The sequence below is a fragment of the Phyllobates terribilis genome, unplaced genomic scaffold, assembly GCF_046119375.1.
Source record: "Phyllobates terribilis strain yellow unplaced genomic scaffold, ASM4611937v1 Scaffold_1__5_contigs__length_1240528914, whole genome shotgun sequence".
Lineage (NCBI taxonomy): Eukaryota > Metazoa > Chordata > Amphibia > Anura > Dendrobatidae > Phyllobates > Phyllobates terribilis.
This window is the reverse complement of record NW_027362761.1, coordinates 304,953,333-304,973,974: the sequence shown is the minus strand read 5'-3', so window position 1 is coordinate 304,973,974 and position 20,642 is coordinate 304,953,333. Positions and strand designations below refer to the sequence as shown.

At 46.1% G+C, this 20,642-nt stretch overlaps 1 protein-coding gene across 1 annotated transcript; it reads right to left on the bottom strand.

Annotated features, from left to right (window-relative positions):
- Positions 1–1,792: 1,792 nt before the first annotated feature.
- DYNLL1 (dynein light chain LC8-type 1) lies at positions 1,793–5,857 on the bottom strand. The gene is made up of 3 exons (XM_073654184.1): positions 5,700–5,857; positions 5,413–5,550; positions 1,793–2,161 (listed from the first exon to the last, which is right to left on the bottom strand). The coding sequence occupies exons 2-3, from the start codon at positions 5,542–5,544 to the stop codon at positions 2,024–2,026; spliced, it is 270 nt and encodes an 89-aa protein (XP_073510285.1). The 5' UTR covers positions 5,545–5,550; positions 5,700–5,857; the 3' UTR covers positions 1,793–2,023.
- Positions 5,858–20,642: the final 14,785 nt, after the last annotated feature.

Sequence of the window (20,642 nt, the reverse complement as noted above, 5' to 3'; positions counted from 1 at the left end):
CATCTGCTGTGCAGACTGTCTCATCTCCTCTGTAATTCTGGTGTGTGCGCACGCGTGTGGACATCCAAACCTCACCGGATTGAGGGATGTCTATACCTCCTGATGCCATCTGGCTTAGGTAGGAGAGCAGCCAGGACCATCCAGATCACCTGAACACATCTTGTGTGTTAAGGTCCTGCAGAATAGACAGATGATGATACAGAGTGCCAGTCCACACCGTACTGTTTAAGTGGGATAAGTGTGACTGTTCACACGGTTTCCCTCCAAGGGGTAGAAGACAGGAACCTTCTGAAAACAAAAACAAACCCCTTAAAACCTAGGTGCATATGGCTCTCATTAAAGAACTATGTCTGCCATCTACTGACACCAAGCTAAACTGTTTAACTTAATGCCAGGTGGGGTGTACACTGATGGGGAGGAGCTACATTTTTTGTGCATCGTGACAGCAGCATGCACCCATGGTTTCCTTTGTCCCCCAATGAAGCAATAGAGAAATAGCCTGAAAACTGGATGATGTGTCCCTACGCTGTGTAATGGGGTCAGAACACCAATTGATCAGCCATGTCAGTTTAATCAGAAGAGAAACTAAATCAAGGATTTTCAATAAGAGACTATTTAGAATTGTGGCCAACAATAGACGGACATTAAGGCCGGTTCAAACAAAAGCTTTTTGGTACATGTGCCGTTATGTTTTTGCAGATCGATTCGCCGACCCATTACAGTGAATGGGCCTTGTCACACATCCCACCTTAACAGATCTATCCTACTTTTGGCCGTGTTAAGGACAACACAACCAAATGGTCCCATAAAATAAAGTCAGTTTTTACAGGTCCACTGAGTTTTTAATGTGCAGATTTTCCCCATACAATCAATAGGTTACACAAATGCACATGGGTCTTTAGTGCAGAAACGCACTAAAAACACATGTAATCCACACATTAAATCTGTCAAAGCCAAATATCAATAAACCAGTTAAAATTAAACTAGGACAATCAGACTGAAACATGTAAAAAGCATGTGGGGGGGATTCACATGCACAAGTAACCTAGCAAAGGCAGAAAATCTGCAACATCAAGATCCCAAATACCCATGGTGGAATATAGCCTCAGGGAGGTGGAATGTGTGAAGCTAGCCTTAGTGTATGTGCATATTCTCAGGATTTGCACCAGAAAATTCTGGTGCAAATCCAATCAAGTGTATGGAGCAGGGCCATGCCCACTGGCCGGGAGTATGTATAACTCATACATAACAGCTGGTCCCGTCCCAGAAACCGGCAAATCCTCACAGCGCGTACGTTGGGAGGGAATCATAAGTCTGCAGTCATACAGTGTGACTACAGACTTATTTGGACCAGACAACCCCTTTAACTTAATTTCCTCAGTAGCAAGGTTTTCAGTGCAGCAGCGAACTGCTACAGGACGCCATTGCCTTGCAGATTAACAGCAGGTTTGTTTTTTTTTTTTTTTTTACATGACCAGTTCCCTATAAATAGGAAGGAAGCAAGGGGGAATAAAATACACTATGTGGGCACATACCCTCCCACACAATTGGGTTAATTAAAGACAAACATTATGGCCAGTCCAAACACATCTGACATACACTGTCCAAATACAAACCAGCCACATGGCTCTTGACCCAAACTCCACATCTTCTCGTTATATGACCGAGTTGGGGATCAGAAGTCCCACACCGAATCTGGACATCAGACTTCATACTGGGACCATGAATGTCAGATGAGTGATCAGCCTCAGCACCACATTCACAATTTTACTCAGTTATGGGACACAAGACATTGTAAAAAGAAAGTAATTGGATGTTTATTTTTTTAATGTTTAGAAAAAGAAGACTTACAAAATAAATACAGTTCCATTTCTTTTTCCAAGATTTCTTTATCACCAGTATCAAAGCAACTCGGTACACGCATGATCTGAGTCCCAGTAACACAAAGTACAGTTGGGCAGAAAGGGATAATTTCTTCAAACCTGATTTTATTTCACAAGTCCATTGATTCCTCCAGGTTTATCTAGCCTGATTTAAATAGAAGAATTGCAACTTGGCCCAAATAGAAGTAAATGAAGTGTTTGGTCTCGTGTGTGACGTAGCTGCCAAAATTCCTGCCCACGATGCAGTGCCATGTAGGGTTGTACTTCTTGTCAAACTCCTAGAGGAAAAAAATGCAGATGTTAAAGAGAATCTATCACCAGATTTTGCCACCTAAGAGCAGCATAAATGTAGTGCAGAGCCATCAATTCCAGCAATGTGTCCCTTACTGGGCTGCTGGCTGTAAATTTTGGGGAAAAAAAAAAAAAAAAAAAAAAAAAAAAAAGGCTACATTGCATCAGCAGCGGTTCATCAATAGGCAACTAGTAAACTTACTGCCATGTAGTCCTCCATAATCACAAGCTCTGTATATTCCCACCCCAACCACTAAGTGGCAGCATTCTACCTATGCAGTGTACACAGAACACTGCCAACTAGTGGTGGGGACAGGGTTATACACAGCTCAGCATTCAGAGAACTGGAAGATCTGCAGCAAGCAATAGATCACTGTAATCAGGACTTCTGCCCCTATATCATGCTGTTCTCAGATGAGAGTAGGAAAAACCTGGTGACAAGATTCCCTTTAAATACATGTGAGAAATATAGAAGGCTCAAGACAGACATCAGCTTAAAGGGGATGTGCGGGCTTTAACTACAAGTCTGCAGTCACTTTATATGACTGCAGACTTGTGAAATCTCACATTGCATGCACTGAGGACCCTCCGATGTCTGCGGTCACGTGAGCGAAAGTATGATATATGCATACTCCCGGCCACATTCAGACTAGAAAGGCACGGCCTCATTTAATGCACTTGTATAGCACGAGGCTGGAACCATTCTACTCATGGGGCTGGGAGTATGCATACTTATGAGAGACATTCCCAGTGCCAACACTGGAGAATGCTCGCAGCGTGGAGGTCAGGGCTTACAAGTCTGCAATCACAAAGTCACTGCAGAATTGTAGTTTCAGACTGGACAACGAAAGGCTACGTGCACATGTTCAGGATTTGCATTGAAAAATTCTGCTGCAAATGCTTTGGTGTTATCAGGAAAGACGCCAAGTAAAAATACAGAAAAATTACAATTTGAGAGTCCTCTGTGGTTGATAGCCATTAAAAAGGTAACTGAAAAGGTGGGAACAGCAGGTTTTTAGACTACTCCAGTCTCTTCAGATTTTGTGTTATACTATGCCTGATGTCAGCTTCTGGTCTATCCAGGTTTCCATGTTACTTTTTTTTAATGGCTAACTGAAAAGATGGCATCACTGAGGACTCTCAAACTAATATTTCTGTCTACTGGCCAGCTAACAGTACAAAGCTATTTTTCCTGTAAGTAAAATACATACATTTGCTGTGCATCTTCACCTACTCATTACTATGGGTGAAATACACTGCAGATTGCACTCTGCAAGTAAAAATAAGCAACATGTGCATAAGATATCAGAACGCTCATTCACTTTGCTGGGAGTGTAAAATACTGCATACTGTCCACACCAAAGCTGTGCCCACACAACAAAAAATACCACATGGGCACATGCTTTATAGGAGAGAAGTGCCAGAAGCAAATACAGATCGGATCTTATAAAGGGAACTTGGGAAGGGGTCCATGTGACAAAGCACAGGGACTGATCACAAGGAAGCACAGCATACGTGCCCCACATACATACATACGCGTCCCCCCCCCCCTCCCCACACATACATACGCGTCCCCCCCCCCTCCCCACACATACATACGCGTCCCCCCCCCTCCCCACACATACGCACGCGTCCCCCCCCCTCCCCACACATACGCACGCGTCCCCCCCCTCCCCACACATACGCACGCGTCCCCCCCCTCCCCACACATACGCACGCGTCCCCCCCCTCCCCACACATACGCACGCGTCCCCCCCCCTCCCCACACATACGCACGCGTCCCCCCCCCTCCCCACACATACGCACGCGTCCCCCCCCCTCCCCACACATACATACGCGTCCCCCCCCCTCCCCACACATACATACGCGTCCCCCCCCCTCCCCACACATACATACGCGTCCCCCCCCCTCCCCACACATACATACGCGTCCCCCCCCTCCCCACACATACGCACGCGTCCCCCCCCCCTCCCCACACATACGCACGCGTCCCCCCCCTCCTCCCCACACATACGCACGCGTCCCCCCCCTCCCCACACATACGCACGCGTCCCCCCCCTCCCCACACATACGCACGCGTCCCCCCCCTCCCCACACATACGCACGCGTCCCCCCCCTCCCCACACATACGCACGCGTCCCCCCCCTCCCCACACATACGCACGCGTCCCCCCCTCCCCACACATACGCGTCCCCCCCCTCCCCACACACACGTCCCCCCCTCCCCACACATACATACGCGTCCCCCCCCCTCCCCACACATACATACGCGTCCCCCCCCCTCCCCACACATACATACGCGTCCCCCCCCCTCCCCACACATACATACGCGTCCCCCCCCCTCCCCACACATACATACGCGTCCCCCCCCCCCCCACACATACATACGCGTCCCCCCCCCTCCCCACACATACATACGCGTCCCCCCCTCCCCACACATACATACGCGTCCCCCCCTCCCCACACATACATACGCGTCCCCCCCTCCCCACACATACATACGCGTCCCCCCCCCTCCCCACACATACATACGCGTCCCCCCCTCCCCACACATACATACGCGTCCCCCCCTCCCCACACATACATACGCGTCCCCCCCCTCCCCACACATACATACGCGTCCCCCCCTCCCCACACATACATACGCGTCCCCCCCTCCCCACACATACATACGCGTCCCCCCCTCCCCACACATACATACGCGTCCCCCCCCCTCCCCACACATACATACGCGTCCCCCCCTCCCCACACATACATACGCGTCCCCCCCTCCCCACACATACATACGCGTCCCCCCCCCTCCCCACACATACATACGCGTCCCCCCCCCCTCCCCACACATACATACGCGTCCCCCCCCCCTCCCCACACATACATACGCGTCCCCCCCCTCCCCACACATACATACGCGTCCCCCCCCTCCCCACACATACATACGCGTCCCCCCCCCTCCCCACACATACATACGCGTCCCCCCCCTCCCCACACATACATACGCGTCCCCCCCCCTCCCCACACATACATACGCGTCCCCCCCCCTCCCCACACATACATACGCGTCCCCCCCTCCCCACACATACATACGCGTCCCCCCCTCCCCACACATACATACGCGTCCCCCCCCCTCCCCACACATACATACGCGTCCCCCCCTCCCCACACATACATACGCGTCCCCCCCTCCCCACACATACATACGCGTCCCCCCCCCTCCCCACACATACATACGCGTCCCCCACCTTCTTGATACAGGCGGCTATATCCTTCTCGATGTTGAATTTCTCCAGGGCTTGTGTGGCGATCTCCACGGCGTCCTGCTGCATCTCCTCGGACATGTCGGCATTCTTGATGACGGCTTTTCTCTCAGACATGACGGCCTGGAATTAGAGATTAATCAGCGTGTGCCTCACTCCATCCATCACACGCCCAGCAGCGCCGGTGCTGTACACCGGTGATACACTCAGCCACGTCTAAAGAGCCCAGAAGCGGCAGGAACTCGTCAGTCCGCCATAGAAATTACACTTACTGTGTGCGGTGGTTTCCTCGTCTTCTAATAACTCGGCGCCGTCTCTCGGCACTTTCCCTGGAGATACTTGAGCCGCGGCGTCCCTTCCACACTGTAGCGCGCCGCACTGCAGCCTCTATTACTTACCGCGTTGCTTTCCCACGCTGCTCCTGATTGGTTAGATTCTCACCCACACGCATTTTCATTGGCTAGCCAGTAAATCAGCTCCCGGGTCTTTTCTCCGCGTTCTGTTTCATCCCGAAATGCACCGGGCATTAGCGTCCGTCTCCATAGAGACACATGCGGCAACTGGCGGGATTGTGCCTCTGGCGGCGTCTCCTTGGTAACACAGGTACAGGCAGGATGCTACTGCACGGAGATGCTGCTGTGGGTGTTACGTCTTATCTAATAGCTCCACACTGCTTGTAGCATGCAGCACAGTAGGCACTGCTAGTGTGGCCTTCATGTCTGCTGACCTCTCCTAACGTCACTAATCTCCTGTCTGTTTTATTAGCTCCTTGAATTTTTTTTAATCATCTTTTCGGTGTGATATTTCCTTGTAGACCCTGAAATGTTAGACTAGATGTAGTCATGTAGTGGTGTATTGGGCTGCGTTGGTGGATGGAGGCAAGATGGAGTCGTCCACCATAAATGCCCACAGTAAAGAAAACCATATAGTGCAGGGTATCTGACTCCGGGCAGTGGCCATCTGTATAGGACGGCTCAGTCTTCCATTCTTATACAGTAAAGCAGTCAGCATACAGTCGCATACTGGCCAGATGGAGGCCGAAAGGACACACTTCTGGCCTTCGTCTGGAGAATGGGGGCGTTACAATACCCCGGACATATACTAGAGATTAGGCTCACAGATGTAGTGTGAAACTAAAATGGCCTATTCACAAAAAAGGTATTGAGTCATAGGATATATAAATATTACATTTTATTGTATCATAACAGAACATTACTATAAAAGGTTAAAAAACACTACATAGAGTGTACAGATGCTGAGAATGAGGCTTTGTGTATTGGTTTTGTCTGCAGTGATAGCAATACTTCCCCCTACTGAAGTCATAGCAATACTAACTAAAGGCCTCTATATATTCTCCCGCCGGAATGGTGCCAAGCCCCGACGCGCTTTTCACCTTTAGCCTTTAACAGGGGTGTGGCATCAGACCAGCAGGAGGCACCTCGGTTTATCTGCACAATTAGGCCACCATTGGTCACCACATACCGATGTTGTTTGAACCACATACAGCAGTGTGAAGACCAAGCCAAAATTCTGCAGAGGGTGCATGGTTTGTTTGTTTTTTTTTATTGGGGGTAGAGAAATTTGCTGCAAGAAACCTGTCTGTAACCTTATTCCCACCAAAGGATCTGGCATATTCCAATTCCAACAAGCCCCATGCTTCCATATCCCATCATCGTAGTTGGGAAATCCGCATTATTTTGCTAATTCCTTAGCAGTCTTATAAGAATGGCCACCTAAAACTGCAGAATGTACAGTACAGACCAAAAGTTTGGACACACCTTCTCATTTAAAGATTTTTCTGTATTTTCATGACTATGAAAATTGTACATTCACACTGAAGGCATCAAAACTATGAATTAACACATGTGGAATTATATACTTAACAAAAAAGTGTGAAACAACTGAAAATATGTCTTATATTCTAGGTTCTTCAAAGTAGTCACCTTTTGCTTTGATGACTGCTTTGCACACTCTTGGCATTCTCTTGAATGATTTCTAGAAATCCCATGTCTACTATGCGTCTCTGTGCACCTGCGGATCACCAGCGGAAACTGACGTGCAGAGCGTCTTTCAGACTCGCAGCATGTTAATTTCTCTTGCGGGTCCATATGTGGACTTTCCCAAAAGATTAACATCAATGAGGAAAGTCTGCATGTGAAAAAAATAAATAAATTGCGGCCGCTCATTTGCATAATGAGGGCGGAAGCCGCGAGACTGTTCTGTAGTGTCGGGGCCGAAGCGGCTCCTGATCGTGGGCACATACCCTAAGTCCTCTTTCACAGGTCAGTGTTTCCGGTACGTGTGGTAACAGTTTTCACACGTACTGGAGACACATACACATGTAGACCCATTCAAATGGGTGTGTCCGTGGGCAAATCATGTTGACATGTCTGTTTTTGTTCACGCTGCACGGGCCGCAAAAGGTCCCACACTGATGAAACACAGATGACCTCAGCATGACACGTACCTGCGCCTAGGAATCAGCGGTACAGTTTGCGCTGTTCTCATGCGCCGTTTGCTGAAGCTCACTGAGCTCAGCGCAGGTAAGGGGTCCGCTTGCTGCAGCGAATCATTCTGCTCTGCTTCTCAGCATGTGCGGTCGTCTGTCGGTCAGATGGATTACAGCGTGGGACACTGGATTTTTTCAACTTCTGGATTTTTTCAACTTCGGACAGGTGAGCATAAGGATTTTTTTTATTTAAATCTTATTTTTACACTTGCAGGACACAGCAGGGGCACAATACAACTGTCAACATTGTCCCCTGCTGATGCTGATCGCAGGGCAAGAAGGGGACAAAGATGACAGATGCCTTCAGCATCCATCGCTTGGGAACAGCACTAACTACTGCTGATTCTCAAGCGCTCCTGTGTATGGGGGAGTTGGGAGACATCTGCCTGCCGAACAATCGCTGAAACCCTCATTCTCCGACACCTATATATTATGTGTTGGGGGCTTTAGACAGGGTTCTCCCACAAAAGACTTTTTTCACCTTATATAGAGGATTTGCCATCCATGTGTGGTACACATTTACACAGACCCATAGACTTGTATGGGTCCTTGTCACACTTGCTGTGGGTAAAAAATGGACATGTCTACGTGTGCATCACATGAATACATGGTCCGTGTGAAAATCTGGACATGTGTGCAGCCCCATAGATTATAATGGGTGTGTGTGTCTCCGGTACGTGTGAAAACAGATACCACACATAACGGAGACATGTGCATGTGAAGGGGGCCTAAGGCTGAGTTTAGAAATCCATGTTTCGCGGTCTGTATACCAAGGCTATGGAGTCTGAGTCGGAGCCCATTTTGGTGGATTCGGTATAAAATGGACCGACTCCCAACTCCTAAAATATATAATAAATTGGGTACAGTAGTTCAATGCAGTTTGTGGGGAATATTTTTCCATAAGAATTTGGGAAAGTTATGAAATGTCCTATAAATGTCTGTCCTATTCCTGATCTAAGGGTCTAGACTTTTAGCTGAGATGAATCTGTGCTACAGTAAATTTATCACTTAAACATGAGCCATGTATGAGGGAGTCGGAGTTGGAGTCGAAGTCATGGATATTGAGGAGTCGGAGGTTTGGCTTACCGACTCCACAGCCCTAGTGTATAAAGGCTGTAATGCCCGGACCGAATGCAGGTCTCCTGACCCAAACTAACAGCCTCATTGGCAGACATGGGGCTGTTGGTTCAGGTCAGGATAGTGGTGGTCGGCCTAAGCATTGCAGTCTATATACAGACCGTCTCAGTTCAGCCTGAGGATGTTAAACAATATGTCGATTAGTGCTAATGGTATGTAACAATGTTGGAAGATGACTTAATACCCTAGACGTTCATAACACACCTGCCACACCTCAGACTCTCCATAATACACAGCACGCCCTTGTTATAGAGACCTACCCTCAATTGACAAGACTTTTTTATTTTGACTTGCTAAGGTGTCCAAAGACATATAGATTCCTAGTAAAGATCTACGAGCAAACAATTATTGTTAGCGATAATCATGTTTGTAGTAAAGTTACAACAGCATGTAAACTATGGCATTTCAAGACTAAAACTTGTTTTGTTGTTTTTCCTGGTCTTTATTGTTGACACCAGACTATCTCCATGCTGGATTTGGTATCAACACATAGCAGTAGAAGTACAGGCCTTGCCAACAGCGGATCCGTGGTTAGGCCTGTTTCACACTTCTTGCTATTTCCGGTACTGGAAAAACGAGTACTAGAGATATCCATGTCTGTGTCGACCTGTGTGGCATATGTGTGGCAACCGTGTGCCGAATAAGGATCACACGTACCAGCACCTGAGAATCAGCGGTAGTTAGTGCTGGTCCCAAGCGACGGATGCTGAAGGCATCTGTCATCTTTGTCCCCTTCTTGCCCTGCGATCAGCATCAGCAGGGGACAATGTTGACAGTTGTATTGTGCCCCTGCTGTGTCCTGCAAGTGTAAAAATAAGATTAAAATAAAAAAAATCCTTATGCTCACCAGTCCGAAGTTGAAAAAATCCAGTGTCCCACGCTGTAATCCATCCGACCGACAGACGACCGCACATGCTGAGAAGCAGAGCAGAATGATTCGCTGCAGCAAGCTTACCCCTTACCTGCGCTGAGCTCAGTGAGCTTCAGCAAACAGCGCTTGAGAACAGCGCAAACTGTACCGCTGATTCCCAGGCCCAGGTACGTGTCACGCTGAGGTCATCTGTGTTTCATCAGTGTGGGACCTTTTGCGGCCCGTGCAGCGTGAACAAAAACAGACATGTCAACATGATTTGCCCACGGACACACAGTCTGTGGAAACACACTGATATGTGCGCAGACTCATTCATTTGAATGGGTCTACATGTGTATGTGTCTCCAGTACGTGTGAAAACTGTCACCACACGTACCAGAAACACTGACCTGTGAAAGAGGACTTAGGGTATGTGCCCACGATCAGGAGCCGCTTCGGCCCCGACACTACAGAACAGTCTCGCGGCTTCCGCCCTCATTATGCAAATGAGCGGCCGCAATTTATTTATTTTTTTCACATGCAGACTTTCCTCATTGATGTTAATCTTTTGGGAAAGTCCACATATGGACCCGCAAGAGAAATGAACATGCTGCGGGTCTGAAAGACGCTCTGCATGTCAGTTTCCGCTGGTGATCCGCAGGTGCACAGAGACGCATAGTGGACATGGGATTTCTAGAAATCCCATCCACTATGCTGTAACATCTGGACGCTGCGGGTTTGACGCTGCATAAACCCGCAGCGGCTCCTGATCTTTGGCACTTAGACTTACTCTGTAATTTGATTAGTGTGCATCAATATTTTTAAGCTTAAACACAGGAGAAGATTGGGACATTCAGGGTATGTGCACACAGTGCGGATTTGCTGCGGTTTTGACGCTGCGTTTTTATGCAGCATCAAAACCACAGCGGCCAGATGTTACAGCATAGTGGATGGGATTTCTAGAAATCCCATTCTCACTATGCGTTTTTGTGCACCTGTGGATCACCTGCGGAAACTGACATGAGGTGCGTTTTTCAGATCCACAACATGTCCATTTCTCTTGCGGAAATGCATGCGGATTTTCCCCATAGACTTGCATTAGATGAAGAAAATCCGCATGCGTAAAAACCTCACTTGTGTTTTGTGTGCGTTTCCGCAGCGGAAATGCACACAAAAACGCTACATGATGATCAGTAAAGTTTGCTTAAAAAAAACTATTCTCTAATTTCAACATGAAGACATGAAAAACGCATGCGGCAAAACCGCATGTAAAAACCGCACCAAAAACCGCAAGTAACCTAATTTGCATATTAGGTGCAGAAATGGTGCAGAGTCAAAACCGCAGCAAATCCACACCGTGTGCACATACCCTTAGGGTATGTGCCCACGATCAGTAGCCGCTGCGGGTTTGAAGCTGTGTAGCGTCAATCCCGCAGCGTCCAGATGTTACAGCATGGTGGATGGATTTCTAGAAATCCCATGTCCACTATGTGTCTCTGTGTACCTGAGGATCACCCGCGGAAACTGACATGGGGCGCATCTTTCAGACCCACAGCATGTCAATTTCTCTTGCGGGTACACGTATGGACTTTCCCCATAGACTAACATCTATAAGGAAAGTCCGCATGTGAAAAAAAAAATTTGTGGCCGCTCACTTGCATAATGAGGGCAGAAGCCGCGCGGCTGTTCTGTAGCGTCGGGGCCGCAGCAGCTCCAGATTGTGGGCACAAACCCCTAGGCCACGTTCCCACGATGAGCTTTTGCTGAGTTTTTGACGCTGCAGATTTTCGTCACAATTTCTGCACTTATTATTTAAATTATGTTACCTGCGTTTCTTCATTGTGTTTTTTGTGTGCGTTACTTCAACATGCATTTTTGAAGCTGTGTTTTTTGTCTCTTTTTGGTATGTTATGCTTTAAATAAAGCTGCTTTGACAAAACTTTATTGATATACTTAGGTGCAGATTACATGCTTTTTTGATGCACAATAAAAATGCATGTGCGGATTTTCTGCATCTAATGCAAGTCTGAGAAAACTCAGCGTACCCGCAACAGAAATTGGATTTGAAACACGCACCGCAGGTCAGTTTACCCTGAGTAAAATAAAAGCACAATGGGCAGGAGATTCCTATAAATCCCTGTCACTTTTCTGGAACTGTAAAATGCTGCGTTTTTGATGCAGCATCAAAAACACACCAAAAGCTCATTGTGCCCTTAGCCTTATGCTGGTCAGTGTAGCACTATAAATGCAGCCTTCGATGTTGTGTTTTGTTGAGGTTGATGGTTTTGAGTGGGTTTAGATAAGATTAAAGGGGTTGTCCACTACTAAGACAACCCCTTCTCGATCTGAATGTTTGCACCCGTGAAAATATAAACACTCATACTCACCTCCGGTGTCGCCGCCGTTCCAGCGGCACTCACGTTCTCGGGGCTCACATGCAGTTGGCACTGGAGGGTGAGTATGACTTTTTTTTTTTTATTGGGGCAAACATTCAGATCAAGAAGGGGTTGTCCCAGTAGTGGACAACCCCTTTGAGGGTAGACGGAATCAGGTGTGACATGGTCATGACGTGTTTAATGCAGTATGGTTGACTGCATGCATTTTTTGCACAGTATATTTTTGACTGCATCACTCAAATATAATAAGCCCAATTTAATGAAAGTGAGACACCGGTGGTAATGACCCGGCTAAACAACATGCAGTCATAGAACGCACTCTCAAAGCTTGTTTGTTCAAAAACCACATGCAGCAAAACCACCCTCAGCCATTGATCATGTCCTGAATGCACCATCTGACTTTTCCCTTGAGGGTATGTTCACACAATGCGTTTTGGGAAGTTGCAGCAGAAAAATGCATCATATGTGCACACAGTGACTTTTACAGGTGGACTCTGCATGGAATCCGCTTGTAAAAGTGCGCAATAAATGTTAAAAATAATGAACATAATGCACAGCAATGTCAAAGCTTGTTTTAACCACTTCAGGCTTTGAAAACTGTAAAGCGGCTAAAGTATGTCACCTTACCACTACCAGCCACTGTTTTATAGGCAAAGTCAGGGGGGAAAAAACACATCAAAGGAGACAATTCAGGAAAAACTCTGCCGGTGTTTTTGTGAACTATGGAGGTACTCATCTCTAAGACGCAGTGTGAACATAATCTAAGGGTGTAGGTTTTTTTGAGGCAATTTTTATGCCAAATCCAGTTGAGAGTCAAGAAGGGAAAGAAAATATAAAAGACGGATACAATTGCTCCTATTTTGAATCCACACCTAATTTTTCGACATATCTCAAACACATGCATCTAAGACTTGAACAAAACATGATGGTGTGTCCTTACTCATTAAGCGATCTTTCACACGTCAGTATCTTTGGTACGTGTGGTGACAGTTTCCACATGTACTGGAGACACACGTTAACCCACTCAAATGAATGGGTCTGCTCACATGTCTGTGTGTTTTCACGGACAGTGTGTCCGTGGGCAAAACACGCTGACATGTCCGTTTTTTGTACGCTGCACGGGCCGCAAAACGTCCCACACTGAAGACATATGGATGACATCCGTGTGTCATCCGTGTGACATGTACCGGCGCCTGGGAATCAGCGGTACAGTTTGCGCTGTTCCCAAGCGCCGGGTGCTGAACGCTGCCCTCATCATTGTCCCCTGCTGGTGCTGCGATCAGCACCAGCAGAGACAATGATGAGAGTAGTAGTAGTAGTCTGCTCCAGCAGTGTCCAACTGTAAAAATAAGAGAAAAAAACAAGCAAAAAAATTATACTCACCTGACATAAGTGTCCCCTGTTGTAATCCATGCAACCGATCACCCCGACGAGCCGGGGAGAATGACTTGCTCCAGCGAGCGGGCCCCCGGAGCTGCACTGAGCTCAGTGAGTGACAGGACACCGGTTGCCGAGCGCAGCTCCGGGGCCCGTTCGCTGGAGCGAGTCATTTTTCCCGGCTCCTTGGCCTGATCTATTGCATGGATTACAGCGAGGGACACTTAGGACAGGTGAGTACAAGATTTTTTTTATTTTATTCTTATTTTTACAGTTGGACACTGCGGGAACAGACTACTACTGATCTCATCATTGTCCCTGCTAGTGCTGATCGCAGCGCCAGCACGGGACATTGATGAGGTTAGCATTCAGCACTTGGGAACAGCGCTGTTAGAACTCTCCTGTTAGGTTTTTTCTATCTTGCTGGTCACATGACCTTTTTTGCCTATTTAATCCTGCTCCGCCCTCCTGGCCTTGCTGGACTTCATTGTAATTTCTACTCTTAAGTTAGCCTGGTGCTTAGTTACCTTTCTCAGTCAGTTTAGCTAGGTCTTCGGACCTTTATGTTCTTTGTTGTGTGTTTGCCTTTTACTGCTACAATTTCTGCTAGGAGGTGTCCAACTTTATCCCAGTCCCTAGTTCTTGTAGGGATCCCTCCCTTGCATCTATAGGTCTTCGTACAGACTAGCCGAGGACTTTAGCGGGTCTGATCGCAGGATCAGGTTCCCCGTTACATCGTAGGGATCTAGCTTAGTTCTATTGTAGGGACAGATCTCCTTTCTTTCCTTAGTGCTTGTAGCAGATCATAACAGTAAGTCCAGCCCAAAAATATCTCTAAGGAAAGACTTCCAGTTTCCATCATGTTGTCAGTTCAGGATTTGGCTCAACGCCTGCAGGGACTCTCTCTGGAGGTGGCCGAGCTCCAACAACACGTGAGTAGCTGTTCTGGAGCACATTTTGTGGAGTCAAAGGTACGTTTGCCTGATTTATTTTTTGGTGATTGAGAAGAATTTTTTTCCTTTAAAAATGCTTGTTTGTTGTATTTTCGTTTGAGACCCAGATCCTCTGGTGATGAATCACAGCGCATAGGGTTCATAATGTCACTTTTGCGCAAAGAACCTCAGGGATGGGCCTTTTCTCTCCAACCTAGTGATCCATGCTTTAGATCAGTGGATAGTTTTTTTTCTGCTTTGGGTTTGTTGTATGATGATCCTGATCGTGTCTCATCAGCTGAGACTGAATTGAGACGTTTGAGGCAGGGATCAGGTAATGTGGAAAAATATTGTTCTCACTTCCGTCGGTGGTCTGCCCAGGTGGGGTGGAACGATTCAGCTTTGAAAAGTTTGTTTCTTGCGGGGCTAGGTGAAAGGGTTAAGGATTTGCTGATTGCTTATCCCACAACTGGAAACTTGCAGAAGGCAATGCAATTAGCTATACGGGTGGACAGGAGACTGCTTGCAAGGGTTAATGAGAGTAAATCCTTTGCCATGTCAGCTCCGAGTCTTGAGAGGGTCTGTACTGACATTGGAGAGCCGATGGAGATTGGGGCGAAGGCACCCCACTCTCAGGAAAAAGACCGCAGATCTTCTGAAGGTTTGTGCTTTTATTGCGGGAAATCTGACCATTTTATTAAGAACTGTGTGCTTCATATGAACAAAGAAAAAAAAAAGGTCAGTTACGCCCGTATTGCCTGTTTAAATACTAAGGGGGGATTTCTTTCTGCTACTACTGCTGCTCAGGAAGAATTAATTGAATTTCGGATATTTGTGGATTGTGGTTCTACTCTGAATGTGATTGATGGGGGATTATTGGAAAAACTTAAATTAAAACCCAAACCTTTGTCATCCCCTATTGCTGTGGTTTCTGTCGATGGCTCCCCCTTGAAGAGTGTCACTCACAAGGTCTGTGAATTTCCCCTCACTATTAATGGTATTCACCAAGAAAATTTGGATTTGGTGGTATTAAATAATTTGCCTTCTCCAGTAATTTTGGGGTTACCCTGGTTAAAATTGCACAATCCTGTACTGGATTGGTCTACCAATGAAATTAAGTCCTGGAGCCCTAAGTGTTATGACAAGTGTTGTAACGGACGTATTGCTGCGGTGGAAAAAGGGGAATTACCTGTACCTATTCAGGATTTTTGGAGAGTTTTTTCTGAGGAGGAGTCACAAATTTTGCCTCCCCATAGAGACTATGATTGTACCATTGAATTTGTCCCTGGAGCAACTCTTCCTAAAAGTCGTTTATTTAATCTTACTATTCCTGAGAGAAAGGCTTTGGAGGACTACATACAGACAAGCTTGGCCGCCGGTCACATTAGGCCCTCCAAGTCTCCTGTGGCTGTTGGATTTTTTTTTGTTAAAAAAAAGGACGGCGGTTTACGTCCTTGTCTGGATTTTCGTGAGATTAATAAAATTACTGTACGCAATCCTTACCCACTGCCATTGATTCCTGATTTGTTTAACCAGTTAGTGGGGGCCAAGTGGTTCTCTAAAATTGATCTCCGGGGGGCATACAATTTGTTGCGCATGAAGGAGGGTGATGAATGGAAGACTGCTTTTAACACTCCTGTGGGTCATTTTGAGAACCTGGTTATGCCTTTTGGTCTTACCAATGCTCCAGCATTTTTTCAGAATCTTATTAATGACATCCTTAGACCTTTGATCGGCAAAAATGTGGTTGTGTATTTGGATGACATTTTGATTTATTCACCGGATCTAGAGTCTCATTGGCGGAGCGTACGTGAGGTATTACAGTTATTGACAATTCGCTTTTTGCTAAGCTGGAGAAATGTGAGTTCGCTGTACAGAGAATTAGTTTTTTGGGCTACATTATCTCCAGCGAGGGCTTTGAGATGGACCCTGTGAAGGTTCAGGCGGTTCAGGAATGGCCTAGGCCTATTGGTTTGAAATCGATACAGAGGTTTTTGGGTTTCGCCAATTATTACAGAAAATTCATTAAAAAATTTTCTATTATTGTCAAACCACTGACCGATCTCACCAGGAAAGGTGCTAATGCGGTTCAGTGGACTACTGAGGCCATTGAAGCTTTTGTGTTTCTAAAGGAGAGGTTCAGCTCTGCTCCCATCCTTATGCAGCCTGATGTGACTAAGCCGTTTTTGGTTGAGGTTGATGCTTCTTCGGTGGGGGTCGGTGCGGTGTTGTCTCAGAAAAACAAGGATGGAGTACATCCCTGTGCTTTTTTTTCAAAAAAAATTTCTGAGACTGAACTTAATTACGATATTGGTAATCGGGAATTGCTGGCTATTAAACTCGCATTTGAACACTGGCGTCATCTCTTGGAAGGTGCTGAATTTCCCATTCAGGTTTTCACTGATCATAAAAATCTGATCTATCTTGATGCTGCCAAGCGCTTGAATGCCCGTCAGGCTAGGTGGCCACTTTTTTTCTCGCGGTTTAATTTTTCCGTTACTTACATCCCGGGTACCAAGAATGTTAAAGCTGATGCTTTGTCTCGCAGCTTTTCTCCCATGGTCGGTGCTGAGGAGGTGGGGAGCATTTTACAAGAAGGTGTTGTGATTGCTGCATTGGACTCCATTTTGGAAGATGAGATTCTTAAAGCACAGGAGAATGCCCCATCTAACACTCCCCATGGGAGGTTGTTTGTGCCTAGGACCTTTAGGAGAGATTTGTTTGTTGAGTGTCATGAGTCTCGGTTGGCAGGTCATCCAGGAATTTCTGAGACCAAGAGACTTGTGGGTCGCAGTTTTTGGTGGCCTGGATGGCAGAAGGAAGTCATTAAGTGGGTGCGTCAATGTACGGTGTGTGCTAGATCTAAGTCTTCACATACTCCTGCAGCGGGGTTGCTTTGCCCTCTGGAGGTTCCTAGTGCACCTTGGACACATCTGGCTATGGACTTTATTACTGACCTCCCCCCCTCTGAGGGTTTCACAGTCATCTGGGTGGTCGTGGACCGTTTTAGCAAGATGTGTCACTTGGTTCCTTTCATCAAACTGCCCTGTGCTAAGACACTCGCTAAGGCCTTTGTCAAGGAAATTGTCAGACTACATGGCGTTCCTACTGACATTGTTTTGGATAGGGGATCTCAGTTCGTGGCTCGTTTTTGGCGTGCTTTTTGTGACAGGTTGGGAGTTCATTTGTCGTTTTCATCCGGATATCATCCTGAGTCTAATGGCCAGACAGAAAGGAAGAATCAGGATGTTGAGCAGTTCTTGCGTTGTTTTGTGGCAGACAATCAGGAGGGGTGGTCTGAGTTTCTGCCACTTGCTGAGTTTGCTCTTAACAACCATACATCCTCTTCTGCTGGTTGTTCGCCTTTTTTTTGTTCTTCTCGGAGACATCCGTCTTTTGGGTCATTCTCCAAATTGGTATCGGCTGTGCCTGAGGAGGAGAGTTTTTCCGGTGATTTGGAGAGAGTTTGGACGGATGTGCGTGGTAATCTTCAGGAGGCTAACAAAAAATCTAAGAGGTACTTTGATAGGAAACGGCAAGAGGTTTTGTTTGCTATTGGTGACATGGTTTGGTTGTCCTCTAAGAATCTGCGGTTGAGGATTCCTTCTAAAAAATTGGGTCCCAAGTTTGTAGGGCCCTTTAAGGTGCTTCAGGTAGTTAACCAATCTGCTGTTAGGTTGGAGGTTCCTACCTCCTGGAAGATTAATCCTGTGTTTCATGTTTCTCTGTTGAAAAGAGCTTATGTGTCGGATGGAGACGCCTCTGCCACTGTTCCTCCGGTGGTGGAGGACGGGGAATACGAAATTTCCCGCATCTTAAATTCTAGACGGTATAGAGGGAGTTTGCAGTATCTCGTCGCTTGGAAGGGTTTCGGACCCGAGGATAACTCATGGGTGAGGGCGGATGATGTTTCTGTTTCCAGACTTGTCAGAGCGTTTCACAAGAGGTTTCCTGATAAGCCTGGGCCTAGGGGATCCGGAGGATCCTCATAGAAGAGGGGGTACTGTTAGAACTCTCCTGTTAGGTTTTTTCTATCTTGCTGGTCACATGACCTTTTTTGCCTATTTAATCCTGCTCCGCCCTCCTGGCCTTGCTGGACTTCATTGTAATTTCTACTTTAAGTTAGCCTGGTGCTTAGTTACCTTTCTCAGTCAGTTTAGCTAGGTCTTCGGACCTTTATGTTCTTTGTTGTGTGTTTGCCTTTTACTGCTACAATTTCTGCTAGGAGGTGTCCAACTTTATCCCAGTCCCTAGTTCTTGTAGGGATCCCTCCCTTGCATCTATAGGTCTTCGTACAGACTAGCCGAGGACTTTAGCGGGTCTGATCGCAGGATCAGGTTCCCCGCTACATCGTAGGGATCTAGCTTAGTTCTATTGTAGGGACAGATCTCCTTTCTTTCCTTAGTGCTTGTAGCAGATCATAACAAGCGCTAACTGTAACGCTGATTCCCAGGCGCCGGTACGTGTGCTCCTGATGCGGCACATGGTTGTCACACGTGTGCCACTGGTTTCTCTAGTACCAGAGATATCAGGATGTGTGAAAGAGCCCTATCAATCAGTAACCAATCAATTAAGACTACATTAACACATCTGTGTGACACTTCCTAGTGCTTCTGTTTTTTTTTCTCTCGGATAGAACACTGAACCATAGAGTTTAATTGATCTATACATAAACATCAGTATTAAAAAATGAATCTGTGTTTCTGGTTTGTGCGACTCAGAAAGTATGCTATTTTCAATCATTTTGCGGACCAAACTCCACCATTAAAGTCTATGGGGATCTGTGTAAAATGGATGAATAATGGAAGACATCATTTGTTCTTCAAAGATCCATCTGCTTTTCATCCATTTTTACTGATCCATTGTTAAAAGGGTTGTCCACTACTCAGACAACCCCTTCCCAATCATTATGTCTCCTCCTTTATAAAATAATATCAGCTATACTTAGCTCTGGTGCCGGCGCTGTTCCAGCAGCGTCGGCACTGGCTCTCCTGGGGCTCACGTGACATTGTTATGTCATGAAATCCCTGAAGTCACCTTACTCTTTCTTCTATTGGGCAAATCAAACACCTGGTATAGGTGTTATTATTTTATAAGGGAGGAACATAGTGATTGACAAGGGGTTGTGACAGTAGCGGCCAACCCCTTCAAGAGTTAATTGATAAGAAAACTTCAGACAGCCAACTGCTTCAGTGAAACAAAATCGGAAGTAACTAGGATGACACCTGAAAAAAATAAATCGTTCTGTTTCTCTCGGATGGTAGCACTTGGATGTGTGAATGTCGCCTAACTGGATTTATTGAAATTCCACTGTCCATACCTTATTTACGGTCAGTTTCACATAGACATCTATGAGGCTGTAGTGTTCAGGATGTGTGACATTGCCTTAGGCCTCATTTAAATGTCAGTGGTGTTTCTTACATGCAAAAAACGGTCCGAGTTTCATTAGTGTTTTTCATTAGATTTTGATCAATTTTCTCAATATGTCAGTTTTACCATCAGAGTTTCATCTGTTTCCCTCGTATGAAAAAAAAAATATCATGGAGGTTTCTCCACATTCTCCTATCAAACATTTTGTAAAAAAAAAAAAGATAGCACAAGGATGGCATCTGTATGCTCTCAGATTTTTTTTACTGACCCATAGACTAGCATTGGTGAGATTGATCCAAGACTCAGATGAAAATCGGATATGCCTGTAATTTTGTACAGACCTTCAAACCACAAAAATACATGAACATGTGAACAGCGCCATAGAATATAATAGGTATGTAATAAATTGACATCTGAATAAGCCTTACACTAACCAATTACAATCACAGATTAATTTCAAGCGATGGCAACAATAATTGACCAATATAAATGAAGAACATCAATGACACAAATATAATTTATCATTATTACATCAAAGTTAATACTAATAATAATTTTATTAGTACTTCATTGATTTGCCACTTTGGTCCCTACACATGCATCAGAATGGCTTGCAACAAATCTACCTTGTATTTCTCAGCAAA